The 15236-nt window shown below is 41.8% G+C and overlaps 1 protein-coding gene across 7 annotated transcripts in view; it reads left to right on the top strand.

Moving 5' to 3' along the window:
* The window catches only part of TNFRSF19 (TNF receptor superfamily member 19), a 98106-nt gene that overhangs the window by 28024 nt on the left and 54846 nt on the right, over window positions 1-15236 (top strand). For all 7 annotated transcript variants that reach the window (XM_087436305.1, XM_087436304.1, XM_087436300.1 and 4 more), the window contains one exon: window positions 7616-7794. In XM_087436305.1, the coding sequence (XP_087292431.1) occupies window positions 7616-7794 (179 nt within the window). The remainder of the gene's footprint in view (window positions 1-7615; window positions 7795-15236) is intronic.

The raw sequence follows: 15236 nt of genomic DNA, 5'->3' as shown, positions 1-15236 counted from the left end.
ATTTTTAAAGACATCTACTTTTTTTAAAACTGTTTTCATTCCCTATGGAGAAAGTCAAATAAGAAAAAATTAATGTAATTTGCAAGCATAAAGAGATTCATTTCTGCCATTTGATTACAGTTGCTCACTTTATTTATGTTTAATTATACCTAATCGAGCCCAGTGGTGTTTAGAAGATATTAATAAGCTCTAACTTGTAATTTTTCTTTTAAAAACTCAACTACAGATTTTCACAAACTGAAAGTTGGGGGGGTGGGGCATATGTCTTTGGTGATGTTTTATTAAAGGAAAGTAAAAAGCTGATTTCTAAACACCAGCCACATAAATCTAATTTGTCATTTCCATTTGTGTGCCCTAGATTTTCTCCGCAAATAACTTCTTCTCTGTCCAAATTTGAACTTTTAAAGTTCAAAGAACCAAAGTTAATAACTTATTGGCTGTACAAATAAATAGTGCTTTAGACCTGAGGCTCATGAATTTGTTTCCTGGACAGTTGATGGTCTGTGAGGATCTCCCCTGGGGTCTGGAGCCTGGTCGGTTGATGGTCTGTGAGGATCTCCCCTGGGGTCTGGAGCCTGGACGGTTGATGGTCTATGAGGATCTCCCCTGGGGTCTGGAGCCTGGACGGTTGATGGTCTGTGAGGATCTCCCCTGGGGTCTGGAGCCTGGACGGTTGATGGTCTGTGAGGATCTCCCCTGGGGTCTGGAGCCTGGTCGGTTGATGGTCTGTGAGGATCTCCCCTGGGGTCTGGAGCCTGGTCGGTTGATGGTCTGTGAGGATCTCCCCTGGGGTCTGGAGCCTGGACGGTTGATGGTCTGTGAGGATCTCCCCTGGGGTCTGGAGCCTGGACGGTTGATGGTCTGTGAGGATCTCCCCTGGGGTCTGGGGAGCTGCTCCTCCAACACGCAGGTGGCACCCGCCTGTGTTTTTAGGTGCTGGATTTGCAGAGGGAGAAAAGAGAGAAGGGGATTTGAGGACTGTTTACTTTGAGTCATTTTGCTACTGGAAAGCCACCAAATGTGGCTTAAAAATATTGGGCCCAGTGACAGAGCCACTGCTGCGCCAGCTTGGATGGAAGCAGCCCAGCTGGATCCAGCCCTCTCCTGCCTTGGAACCAAGAGAAGGAAGCCTGCTCACACCTCCATCCCCACCCCACCCCACCCCCCAGCCTCGTCCCCCCACCCCCCAGCCCACCTCCACCAGCCCAGGAGAGTTATTTGCCCTCACCAAGTGGGAGGCTGCTGTGGCCTTTACAGGCTTTTGCTCCCTGGAAGAAAATAGTCACAGTAATAATAATAATAATAAACTTTAGGAAATACTGCCTTAAACAATATTTGTTCATCTATTTGTTTACTCAGCAAGCATTTATTTTTTACTCACTGGCCTGTTAGGTGCTGTTAAAAAAAAAAATTCAATGACACCTGTTAAAGATGGCAAGGCAGGCTTTATTCAGAACCTTTGTGGCAGGTATAGGGACCACTGCCATGGGATTTTACAGTGGGGGAGAGAGATTGGGCTTGACTCTGAATGCAACCTGGGCAGGTGAGAATTTATAGCCAGGGAGCAGGGCCAGGGTCAGTGGATGGAAAATTACTAAGAGGGCAAGATCAAGGGTGAGGGTATTCTGGCTAGACTGACCCAGAAGGACTCTTTTCTGAAGACAGGCCTGACGATCTGACATCACTGGGGGATGGTGTAGGATGAAGAACCCAGGCGGATGTTGAGGGTGGGGGTTCTGGTTAAACTGATTTGGCAGAGTTCTTACTAAAACTGGATTTTACAAGGATGTGCACAGATGGACCTAGTAGAAGGTTCAGGAGCCTGGCAGAGTTTGGTCAAGCAAAGAATCAGTCGCAGGCACTGTGCTAGGCTGCAGGGAAGAGTGGTGGAGGAAGATGGCAGATGCCAAGGATTGTTCACTTCTTGTGTGATTTCTGCAATGCTTTTAAAAAAATGCATTTTTTTAATCCAGGTATATATTCTCCCACCCCAAAGTTTATTAATAAAAAGATCTTATGAGAGATTCAGGGAAGTCCTAGGTATTTCCTACAAGCTTTTAAGGTACCAGGTCATAATTTCAAAAATAAAGACTATAGGATTATTTCAAATCCTAAATGCATTTCTACCATTGATATTAATGGCAGACCATGCTCCATAAAAATAAAACATATATCTAATTCTGAAGCCCAGGCCAATGACTGACTGACCCTTCCCACCCTTCTTTCCCCTCCCACTTAGCCTCCCTCACCACACACACACACACACACACACACACACACACACACACACACACACAGTCCTTCCAATGAAGTGATGAGAGGCAGAACTTTAGTGCAACCTGGAAAGTGACATAGAAAACTGGAGCAGGACAGAGTAAAGCAATAAAAACAGATTTTATTCAGGAACTATTGCAATACGGGCAAAGAGACCTCAGTATAGAACTGGGCTCAATTCCAAATACAACACGGGCAAGTGGGATTTATAGCCAGAGAGCAGGGTAGGGGTCAGTGGATGGAAAATTACTAGGAGCAAATATCGGGGCAAAGGGAACTCTGGCAAAGCCGACGGACAGGATTCTTGCTGAAGGCAGGCCGGGGGGATCAGATACCTCGGGGGGCGCGGTGGAGGATGAGGAGATTTGATTAGACATCGAAGGTAAGCCGATACTGAGGGCGAGCGATTCTGGCTACACCGACCTGACAGGGTTCTTGGACAGACGGGCTCTTGAGGACAAGGCCCAAGGACGGGGCCTGATGGAAAAAGTGGCTCAGAGGAGCCTGTAGAGTCTGGTCAAGGAGAGAGTCTGTCAGAAGGCTACTCATGACCAGTCAGCATGGCTCGCTCGCTCTCTCCTCTCAGTGCTCCGTGGTCTGTCTCACCAGAACCCATGCATACAATTGCTTCTATTCCCAAGTGTAGCATACTAACCTGCCGCAGAGAATGATATACCTAGGGAAGTTCTCCCCAAAAGTAATGGGAGAAAACACCAAACGGTTTGATACCATTTTCGGTAGCTGCGCCGTGGGCCACGTGGTCGGTGCCGGTGCGGGTCAGCAGACGCGCACGGTCGCGGCTCCGGCCCGGCGCTGGGGCCCGAGGGCGAGGAGGCAGAGCTCTGGAGCGAGGCGGCCCCTCTCCACGTGCTGCTGTGCACCCGCGGGGAGAGGTGTCGAGTAGGGACGACGGAAAAGCTAGCTGCAGAACAGTGTGTTAAACACACACACACGCGGAGGATATTTCTGGCAGGTTACCCCAAAACCTGGTAGTGGAGGGAGTAGGAAGTTAGAGACCAGGGATGGGAAGGAAGGTGTACTGTTTAATTTTTAAAAACCTTGTGTGTGGCAGTTGTTTTTCAATATGAGAAATGATAAAAAGAAAAGAGAAGAGAAATGGTCTCTCGCCGGGCCGTGGCACGGGTTTGTGAAGGGCCGCAATGCGACTGTGGGCGGGAGGCTGGGGGCTCGCCCTCGGAGGGGCTGGCGCCTCCTTTTCTCTTGGTGGTTCTTTATTGAACTTCACGGGGAGGATTTCAAGGCATTTTAACCACCTAGTTTTACTGAATGAAATAAAAACATCAAAGTAGACATTTATATTGGGAGTAATTTAATATTTATGTGCTGTTTACTCTGTAGCCTGGATTTCAAGTAATTGCAGCATCTCTATGTTGATGGTGCTTTAGAAATATGACAGTTAGCTCTAAAAGTGGTTGTTGCCGTGGACACTATACTGTAATTCCTTGGAAATAGCTTCTCTGAATTTCTAGTTAATTCAAGGTTTCTGGTTTATTTAATATGTACAATGATCACTTCATAAATTTCTTAGACTATCATGAAATGCAAGCTATTTTTTTTAAGTTTAAAAATATAATATTAGGCTGGTTTTCTAATATCTTTTTTAAAAAGGCAAATATTTTAGGGAAAATATATTTTAAATGTAATTTTATAATTAATATCATTTTAAATAAAATTCCCCCAAATAATCTCTGTAGAAGTTGCTGGGAGAAGACTGTATGATTCCTAGTACATGCTCCATAAATTTCGGTGTTATTTTGTGATAGTGATGGATACGAATCTTTATCTCAACCTCCACCTAAATCCACCCCGAAGAAAATAACTGTTGCTGCCACCAAAACATATAAACTTTAAGCAGAAATGGTAAGTTGATATCCAGGTAATGAAGGCAAAATATGATGCATTTGGAGCCCATCTTTCTCTTCTTTGTATACATGATTTGGTCCGGTGTAGAATGGATCAAAAAAACATTTTGTGTGTGAAATCCTCATTCTACAAAATATGATGACATGTAAGTGACACAGAATGATACATGGCAAAAACACAGTGGTCGAAAGGGTCGTTCTGTGCAATATAAACTCTAGAACAGTCAGGAATCAAACAATAAGCACAAAGATCTCCCTGAGGCCAAAGTATATGTTCTTTTTCAAACGGGATGAGGCCGACAAAACGTCTATTTATGTTTCACCTTCACTTCTAGTTGGAGCATTTATCTAGTTTCCCAGGAGTGGAGAGAGAAGGTGAGTTGTTGGAGACAGTGAGGCTCTACAGGAGCAAGGAATGGTGGTTGACTGCCTGGCAGGGGCGTTAAGACAGCCACACGGCCTGCGTGGACATGGGCTCCCTTGGTTTTCGTGTTACAGCCCCATGAAGGAGCTGATTCAACCAGGCAAGGTTAAATTATGTTTTATGTACCTGTTTTAAAAGGCAGCTAATTGCAATTCATTTTAGAAAGATTTTTATTCCATAAAAGTATTTAGATGGAAAGTGATATTTCAAGTAGCCTCGAAACAATTGGGACTGAATAGCCCCTTGTTCATCAAGGAGGCTTTATTATACTTGAATCAGAAAAGTTGGTTTATAAAGAATCCAAAATAATAATAGCCATAGGTGTCGTTTTTTTGACAGACGCCGCCTCTGCTTGATTTTTAGTTTAGAGGCTTTATGTGTTTTCCTGTTTCTTCTTCAAAACAGCCGTGTAGGGCAGGTGTTATTATCCCCATCTCACAGATGAAGAGACTGAGGATCAGAGAGTTCCCAAAATAATTTAGCTGACAAGTGGCAGAGTTGGCGTTCAAACTCACATGTCTTTGGATCCAATGTAGGAAAATACACACTTTTGCCCTTCTATCAACCTGGCTTGAAAATCAGCAAAATTTCAGATGTTTCCTCCTGGTTAGTGTACCTTTCTCTCTCTCCTTTCTCTTCCCCTTTGTTATCCCTTCTACTCTTTTCCTTTTCCCTCTCCTTCCTTGTTATGTGTTAACTTGTATATGAGAATCTTCCAGTCCAGGCTGCCTGGATCACAGTGTGGTTTTGAAGCATTGCTCTTGCATGAACCTTTGATGTGGAGGTGCTGAGGCAGTGAACAACGAGGTCCCCGCCCCCCGAATGTCAATGCACCACGCTTTGATCCTGGGAGACAGTGGGAGGCTCCCTTCTGTGCTTAAAGAAAGCCTTTGGATGCATGCGGCTGTCTCAGCAACAGAAGGACTCAGCAAAAACACACCTCTGTCCCAGCGCAGAATCACATCACCCATGTACAAAGTAGCAAAAAAAATAGCAGTGACCTCCTCACAAAGACCTAGTACATGTCCCGAGAAATTCTTTTGAATATCTATCCTTACTGTTTTCCTGATTACCAGAGTAATAGATGCTTTTTGCAAGAAAATCAAATTATTACAGAATTATAAAACTTGAAAACATCTCATAATTCCACTACTCCTTCCCCAGAAGATAATCCCTGTTAACAATTTTAAAGAAATTCTAATTTGTGAATGAGTTCTTAAAATGTTTTTTTCCCCTTGTCCTATCTGTGCCTTTGGTTTAGAACACTGGCTGGAGCACGCAGGATTAAGAAGGTTGTTGACCTTCCTCCCCTACTCTTTGTTGTGTTTGTTCAAGATATGCCTTTGAAAGACGGGCAGGGTAGCTGGAAAGAGGAAGGAAGCTATTGCTCTTCCAAAATGTGAATGAGTTCATTAGTAAAACTTCTAGATTGAAGTGTTATTACTGATACCCTTTTTGAGTACGCCCAACACTATCCTTTGTGTCAGTTTTGATTTAATTTTTGGCCAGTAAGTACTGCTTAGTTGACTTTGTATATAAATATGGATGAAGAAGTTAAAATATATAAATTTTATAGAAAAATGGAAATTTTGAACCCACTGGGATTTGCCTTCTGGCCACTGTGGTTTACAGATGAGGAAACTGGGGCTCTAAGAGGTTCCCAGAGCCCTTCCTCCCTCTGCCGCCTCTCGCCGCGTCTGTGGGCTGCTCTCTCCCCGCATAGATGCTCTGCTTGCAGCTCTTAAGCTGCTGGCTGCTTTTTTTTTTCTGTCTTCATGACCAGTGGTCTACGGAAGCCATCATGAAGTACAGATAACCAGTGTTAACATTTGATGTGTCATCTTTCAGGCATCTCCCTCTGTATATGTCAGATAGACTACCTGAAAGTCCCTATAGTGTGGTGGTCTGAAGTCTGACTCTGAAATTAAACTGTGGAGGTTCAAATCCTGGTTCTAACATCAGCTGTGTCACTTTGGTTAGGGTACATACCTTCTGGGAAGCTCTGTATTCCCATCCATGAAATGGGAATGATGATAGTGCTTCCCTCACTGGGAAGGAGTATGAATTAATGAGCTAATGTGTTTAAAGTTCCTGCGTAACTTTAAACACCCAATAAATGTTAGTACTTATTTTTTTATAATAATTATTATTATTTATTTTATTATTTTTTATTATTATTTATTTTATTATTATTATTATTTTTGTAAGAAATGGGATCATACTTCCAATTCTGTATTGTGAAATTTTTAAACTATCATGAACACATAGCTACATCGTTCTTATGGTTGCATTATGATTACATTTTTGTGTATGCTGTGATTTACTTAGTGCTTGAACTTGTGGAAATGATCATCTGTGGGTCAAAGAGCCATCTGTTTCTCCCATCCTTGGAAAACAGTACTGTGTTCTGCTGTCCAAATCTTGAGAAGCTTGAAACCTGTGGTACCACACAGTTTTATCCAAACAAGAATTTAGTGTTCTTTTAAGAACTATGTAAGAATCTTCCTACTATCAGACAATAATAAACAGCTAAACATTTCAAGGTGCTCTCTACTGGGTAGATTTCTAGGCTTGGAAGCTTATGAAATTTCTTATGTAGTTATCCTCATTTTCTAAAATCTCACCATTGATATCAAAGTACTTATTTTCTGCCTTGATAAGTGAGTAAGTGTCTGACTGTTTTCCTGATGTTCGTTTCTGAGCATTCACATGACTGGCTTTATTAGAAAAGAAGACAGTGCCATAATTCCGCCATAAGCTGGCAGTAATGCAGCCGTGGGGGTCCTGGAGAACCTTTATTATTCAAATGATGGTGGCTTCTTGAATAAAGTGGATGACTAAGTATACTTACCGTGGTAAGAGAGATTATTAGCAGTGGGAGACACGTTTGACCTTGCTGAAAGAGCTGCCTTGGTTTCTAGGAAGGCCAGCACCGGGTCACTATGAAACCAGCTCTTCGCTTTGTTCTAGCCGCCTTCCCTTTTTCATGCTCGCAATGTCTGAATGGCTTTCTATTGCCTGTTAATCCCCGCAGGAATGTGGCTTTGGCTACGGGGAGGATGCCCAGTGTGTGACGTGCAGGCCGCACAGGTTCAAGGAGGACTGGGGCTTTCAGAAATGCAAGCCGTGCCTGGACTGCGCGGTGGTGAACCGCTTCCAGAAGGCAAACTGTTCTGTCACCAGCGATGCCGTCTGTGGGGACTGCTTGCCAGGGTATGTTGGACGATCTCTTTCCCTCGTAATTATTTAATTATTTTTAAACAGGCGTTTCTCTTGTTCCTTTCCAAACGCGAACGCACACTGATATTAACCTGAACACGTTTGTCGACTCTTCATGACTTTTGTCTCAATGTTCACTACTAGATTCTCTGTGCCAACTATGTGCCATGCCCTGTGACAGGTGCTGATTGTAAATGAAATGAAGAAGCATACTAACAAAGGATTAGTGTCGCAAAAATCTAAAGAGTTCCTTCACATCAGTAAAAAAGAAAACATGGACAAATGGACAAAAGAATAAACAGGCAGTTCACAAAAGAGAGCACAGAAATGGCCTGTGATCATATGAAGCTGTTCATCCTCATTAGCGATCAGAGAAATACAAATCACAACCGTTCAGTCATTTCAGCAGATATTTGTTGAGCAACTATAAGGCATCTCTTAGGGGAAAAGGCAAAGATCCTACCCATGTGGCGCCTATATCCGAATAAGATTTTTAGAAACATCTACACAGTAAATAATAAAGAAGTAAATTATGCAGAGAAGTAGAAGGTGATGATTGCTATGGAAAGAAGACCATCTAGCAGCTAAGGGGGATTGGGCGTGCCCCCAGGATCAGTAGGTGAGTTGCAGTGTTAAAGTGGGTAATCACGGTCGGCATTCTTAGACAGAGGAGATCTGAGCGAAGCCTTGAAGGATCTGAGACAGTCAGCCAAGTAAGTATGTGGGAAAAGAGCACTGTAGACACAAGGAACCGCTAGAAACAGGCCCTAAGGTGGGCATGCACCTGGTATTTTTAAGAAACTGCAGCGAGGCTAGAGTAGCTGCAGGAGAAGGGGAGACTAGAGAGAGAGAGAGGTGGTGAGAGGGGTGGAAACAGGGCAGGTGTGCGTGGTGAAAACCTGAAATGTGCACGCTGAAAATTAACCCCGGCCATGGAAAGAAAGGGGAGCACACCTGGGCCAGGCAGAGAGACCAAGCCCAGGAGGAGGAATTTTAAAGTTTTCAGTGCTTCTAGGTAACCGTTGGACAGATTCGCCAGATGAAGCAGGCAGTTAAGGGGCTGTATGAAGAGTGGACTCAGGGAGGCCAGTGTGGTGATCTGTTTGGGAGTGCAGAGGCATTATGACAGGAGGTAAGAGGAAGAGACAGAGCAGATGTCAGGACAATTTAATGAGTACAGAGTGGAGACAGTGTTACCAACCAGAGTCAGAAGACAGAACCCGGGATTCCTAGAGCTAGGAAACCAGGCTTTATTGCAGAAGTACAACAACCAGAAACAACAGCATTACAGGAGCAGCCAACATTTATTATTTATAATGTGCCAGGCACTTGGCTGAGCACTTTCCATGAATTATTTTCTGCATTGTGCACAGTGCTTTAAAAATGAAGAAAGTGAACCTTATTAAGGCTTAAAGTTCTTCAGGCAAGATCACTTAGCTAGTCTGAGATGAAGCTTGGAGCCACGTCTAGGAGTCTAACGCCAGAATCCATGCTCTAAGACACTGCAAGAAGGACTCTAACTGGACGCGCCAGAACATGCCCACAAGATCAGGGTGGTTTTGACCAAATGGCACAGTGCTAGTTCTGGGGCTTTTATTGAGGCCAGAGGGGGAGATAAAGCTCTGGGCCTGGAGGGCAGAAACAGGGTAGGAAATAGCCTTATGGATCAAGTATGTCCTTATGCAACAACTCAGCACCTAAAGAGGTATAAAAAGTAGTGGTCTAACACCACAAGCAACCAAAGAAAAAATAGTTATATTGGACTTCATCAAAATTAAAATCTTCTGTGCTTCAAAGGATGCCATCAAGAAAATGAAATGACAACTCACAGAATTAGAGAAACTATTTGTAAATCATATATGTGATAAGGGACTATCTTATCTAGAGTATATAAAGAACTCTTACAACTCAGCAATAAAAAGACAACCCAATTAAAATGTGGGCAAAGGATTTGAGTAGACGTTTCTCCAAAGAAGATATACAAACTGCCAAGATGCGCATGAAAAGGTGGTCGTCATTAGCCACCAAGGAAGTGAAAATTAGAACCACATACTTCACGCCTACTAGGATGGCTATAACCAAAAAGACAGACAATAACAAGTGTTGGTGAGGATGTAGAGAAATTGGAACCCTCGTGCACTGTTGGTGGGAATGTAAAACGGTGTAGCCACTTTGGAAAACGGTTACTCAAAAAGTTAAACATAGAGTTACCATGCGACCCAGCAATTCTGCTCTTAGGTATATAACCAAGGGAATTGAAAACACGTTCACACAAAAACTTGTACATAAATGTTCATAGCAGCATTATTCATAATAGTCAAAAAGCAGAAACAACCCAAATGTCCATCAACTGGTGAATGGGTAAACAAAATGAAGTATATGCAAACAATGGAATATTATTTAGCAATGAAAAAGAATGAATTACTAAGACATGCTACAAAATGGATGAACCTAGAAAACATGCTAAGTGAAAAAAGCCAATTATAAAAGACCACATATTGTATGATTCCATTTGTATGAAATGTCCAAAATAGGCAAATCTATACAGAAAGTAAATTAGTGGCTGTCTAGGGCTGGTGGTTGGGGAGGGTTGGGAAGAAAGGGGGTGACTGCCGAAGGGTACGGTGTTTCTTTTTTGCTGTGATGAAAATGTTCCAAAATTGATTGTGCTGATGGTTACACAACTCTGTGAATATACTAAAGATCATTTAATTGTATACTTTAAATGGGTAGATCGTATGGTATGTTAATTATATCTCAATAAATCTGTTATTTAAAAAAAAAATGGACTATAATCTCAGACCGATGCTGGTACCTGTGAATATCATTACTCAGAGTTTTGACCTTGTGCAAATCTGTTCGAGGAACTGAACTGAATGTCTGACACATCTCTATTATTGTTCCTGTTCTGCAATTCTGATAAAAGTATGTCTGCTCTCTTCATCTGGGGGCCAGGGAGAAGACGAGGTACACAGGAGATGCAGGGGCTGAGATGCTGTCCAGAGAGAGTGGGGAAAAGTGCAGGACCCAGGAACTTGGTTTTTATACAGAGGGAACCTGGGGGCTGTGCTACTGGAGTGTGAAAGAGGGTACGGTCTTCCCAGGAGCTCCACCAAACGTGCTTCCTCATGCTTACCCCTCATTTGTTGTCATCTGAGCCCACTGATTTAGTTTCTACCATGTTTGCTCCTTCTTTAAATAAATGCCTAGATGCAGGAAGGTTAGAAATGAATAGATGTTTGAATGATGTTTCATAGTTTATTTATATGATTAGTTTAAAATTACATCCTTTCTAAACCAGCATGCACATAAGAGGCAGGCAGTAATTGTATAGTGACTTTTACCCAGGTCTTCCAGAATGTTTTAAAGGTGCTCCTCCAGCTTGACCATATTTGTGTGAAGAAGGCAAATAGTTGAAACTCATTTTACAGACAGGAAAATTGAGGCAGAAAGAAAATAGGCAAATTGTGTATTGCTTCCAGAAAAATGATGCCAAAATCAGACATAAGATGGGCGTTTGTATTTGGTGCCACTCCTGCCTTCTATAGCCTCAACGTCACTTGAGTAAGGATCTTCTGCTGCCCGTGTACTCAGCCCCGCAGAACACCAGCTGCCTTTTTTTCCCAGTGGCGGGTACAGTGTGGAGATAGTCTGTCCTCTGCGCCCACAATTTGAGTGATTAGAGGGAGCCACTCACTGCCCTTGTTCCCAATATGTTCAGTGACCTTAGTCCAATAACTTAATTTCTGTGACACCCATTCTTCTCACCTATAAAAATATCATCTAATAATAGATGCAACCTGCAGAATCCAACCTGCAGAACTGCTGGAAGGATTAAGAATATATTGCATGTAGAGTGTCTAGCAGAGTGCCCAGTCCACAGTAAGCACTAAATAAATATGTGCCACTGTTGCCAATTCATGTTACTGGGGGCCAGTGAAAGCTTTGCTTTTCAGAGTGTGGCCAAGGGGCCTCCAGCCTCCTCTTCCGGCTCCCATGACCGTGTCCTGTCTGCTCAGGGGCCCTGGGCCCAGCCCTGAAAGAACAGTCTGGCCCCTGCCGGGTCTTTGCTGCTTCAAGTCCCTGTGAGAGCTGACAGTTACTGAGCACTGGCCGTGTGCTGAGCTCTCTGTGCAGACTAGTTGATTTGATCATCAGAACCACTCTATAAAGTTGGGATTAATGTCATCCCCTCTTTATAAGGAGGAAATTGATCCTTGGAGTGGATAAATGACTTGCCCAAGGTCACCCAGCTGGTAGGTCTGCTGCTGAGCCCCCATACTTAACTACACAGCTAATTTCACAGGGAGGCCTCACCGGGAGCTTCGTGATTGATTATAAGAACCACCTCTGCCCATTCTTTGCCCCACTCCACCCTCCCACCGTGTCAGCCCCCTTGCATATGAAAGGTGCTTGAATTGCCTTGGTCTCTTTTCTCGTCTTTGAGCTCAGTTCCCCTTGCCTAGTCCAAGAGTGCACTCTCGTAACCACCACAACGTTTATGAGATCTGGACTCATACTCTAAGGATTCATCTTCTCATTAGCATTTGTTCAGTTTCAGTAAGGGGCTGTTGCTGTGGACTGATAAGAAACGTGAACGGTGGGCTGACCAAGCAACATGAATCAGGGTGCGAACAAGAGTAGAGGAGAGAACGGAGTTGTCGATGGTCTCCAGAATATGCACTGCAGAAAATTTGACCACAACTTGATTGCCATACACAGGACATAGTAACTGCACTCAAACCTGTATTAAGTGAGATCATTATAAAACCAGAGCTGGACTATAGTATGTCATCTCCTCACAGAAATGGGTTCATTGATTGAAGAGTTAATGGTCTACAACCACATTTTCTTAAAATAGCAGTTTTCAAACACGGTGTTCATTAGGCTAACTAGTGTTATTTGGATTCAGTTCAATTAAAAATTCCTCTTCAAATTTAGTGTTGGGAAAAATTTGGGGTCTATAAGATGTGTTTATATGCCGCTTCTCATCAAACAGTGATTAAGTAAAATTCAGTGCATTTTTCTTTTGTCTTCTTGACAAAAGCCCGGAGTAAAATTTAAAGTTCAACTATGGAAACCAGTTTAACCAGATACCTTTTATATGTCTCTTTTATTTAATTTTTAAAATTTGTGTCCTGTCTCACTTGGTCAGGAAGCACAGTTGCAAATGTTCCTGTGTCCCAAAAACCATGGCAATCTCAACAAAACGAAGAGAAAGAATAATTTTTAAAGATTTATAGATTTCTTTATCCACTTAAAGTTACATCATAAAACTCTAATTTCTGCGTCTTCATTTTCACATTGGATGATAATTTTGAGGGTACTTTTCTAAAAATTAAAAATAAAAAAATAATGTCTTTGATCATTGGTACATAATGGGTAATTTGGTAATTATTCTGTGCTTTAGGATTCTGACCTTAAATCTCGCTTGGTACTAAGTGCAAAAAGTGAGAGTCAGTTGATGGTTTTGAAAGTTTTGTAGCAGTTAAAAAAATCTCAGATTCTGCCATCAAACCTTTGCAATAAGGCAGCTAGCAGACCAGGTTCCGAATGCTTTTGTGTCATCTGTGCGGTGGCTAATGGCTGCTCTCAGAGTCAGACCCCGCGTCCCCTCCTCTCCTTGTGAGCAGTGGTTCATGGAGCCCCCTGACCTGACGCCCCCACCCAGCCTCCTTTCTAGTTACTATTTCCAGTTATTTCTGGTTGGATTTAATGGTCGTTCAGAACAGGTGTGATTGGCTCACCTTCTAGCTTCATTTGTGTGATGGCCCTGAGACTCGTATTTTAATAAATATATTTTTAACAAACGTATTTTGCTCAGTTGTCAGGGAAAGCTCAGACCTCAATACTATTTTGTCACAAGTAGAATTCCATATTTTAAAAATGTTAAATAGTTCCTGCTTTGATTCCCAACACCTTGCATTTCCTTAATTCTTTACAAGTTTTAAGGTGTGCATTTCTATATCAATGTTTGCTGTTGACAATGTTAGATATTACATTTTTTGTTTCACTTTTTGTTTTGCCTATTTACATAAAATAAATTTTTATGTATAAAAACTACTTTAGACTGTATCAATATTTAATTTAATCAACTTATAATTTGGCAAGTTTACTAGCTGAGAGGATGGAGTATTAGTCTGCATATATTACAATGTTTAGCAAGAAGTACATCTTAAATAAGAAAGCTCCCTTATAGTGTCCTATGATTTTTACCTTATTTTTAAAATTTTTTGTGCATCTTTAAATTGTGGTAAAAAGTATATAACAAAATTTACCATCTTAACCATTTTTAAGTGTACAGTTCAGTAATGTTAAGTATATTCACGTTGTTGTGAATAGATCTCCAGAACTTTTCCATCTTCCCAAACTGAAACTCTGTATCCATGAAACAATAACTCGCCTTTTCCCCCTCCCCTCAGCCCCTAATAACCACCATTCTACTTGCTGTCTCTATGAATTTGACTACTCTAGGTACCTCATATGAGTGGAATCACACAGTATTTGTCCTTTTGTGACTGGCTTGTTTCACTTAATGTCCTCAAGATTTATCCATGTTGTAGCATGTGACAGGAGTTCCTTACTTTTTAAGGCTTAATAATATTCCATTGTATGGATATATCACATTTTGTTTATCCTTTCTTTCCTCAATGGACATTTGGGTTGCTTCCAACTCTGGGCTATTGTGAATAGGGCTGCTGTGAACATGGGTGTACAAATATCTCTGAGATACTGCTTTCAATTCTTTTGGCTACAACCCAGAAGTGGAATTTCAGGATCATATGGATGTTCTATTTTTAATTTTTTGAGGAACCTCTATACTGTTTTCCATAGCAATTGCACCATTTTACATTCCCAGCGAGAGTGCACAGCAATTCCAGTTTCTCCACATCCTCACCAACACTTGTTATTTTCTGGTTTTGTTTCTTTGTTCCGTTTTTTGTAGTAGCCATCCTAGTGGATGTGAGGTGGTACTTGGTTGTGGTTTTGATCTTCATTTCCCTGATGATTAGTGACGCTGACTACCTTTTTCTGTGTTCGTTGACCATCTGTATATCATCTTTGGAAAAATTTCTATTCAAGTCCTTTCCATTTTTTAATCAGGTTTTTTGATTTTTGTTGTTGTTCAGTTGTAAGAGTTCTTTATATATTCTGGATATTAACCCCTTATCAGATATATGATTTGCAGATATTTTCTCCCATACTGTAGGTTGCCTTTTCATTCTGTTGATTATATCCTTTTCTTTCGTCTCAGAAGGAACTATTATTATAATAGTTTAAAACTTTTTTTTTGGCGTGACTTACTTTTTTTTTAAATTAATTCTGTATTTTTATTGTTATATTTGACAAGTTACTGGAGACAGATAACTATGCAATAGTCTACAGAGATTTTAATGGCTTCAGGTCATTAATATACTATCCATTCTTTGCTTCCT

The sequence above is a fragment of the Ceratotherium simum genome, chromosome 10 (genome assembly GCF_057802395.1).
Source record: "Ceratotherium simum simum isolate JZ-2026a chromosome 10, ASM5780239v1, whole genome shotgun sequence".
NCBI lineage: Eukaryota > Metazoa > Chordata > Mammalia > Perissodactyla > Rhinocerotidae > Ceratotherium > Ceratotherium simum.
This window is presented reverse-complemented; position numbering and strand designations above follow the sequence as displayed.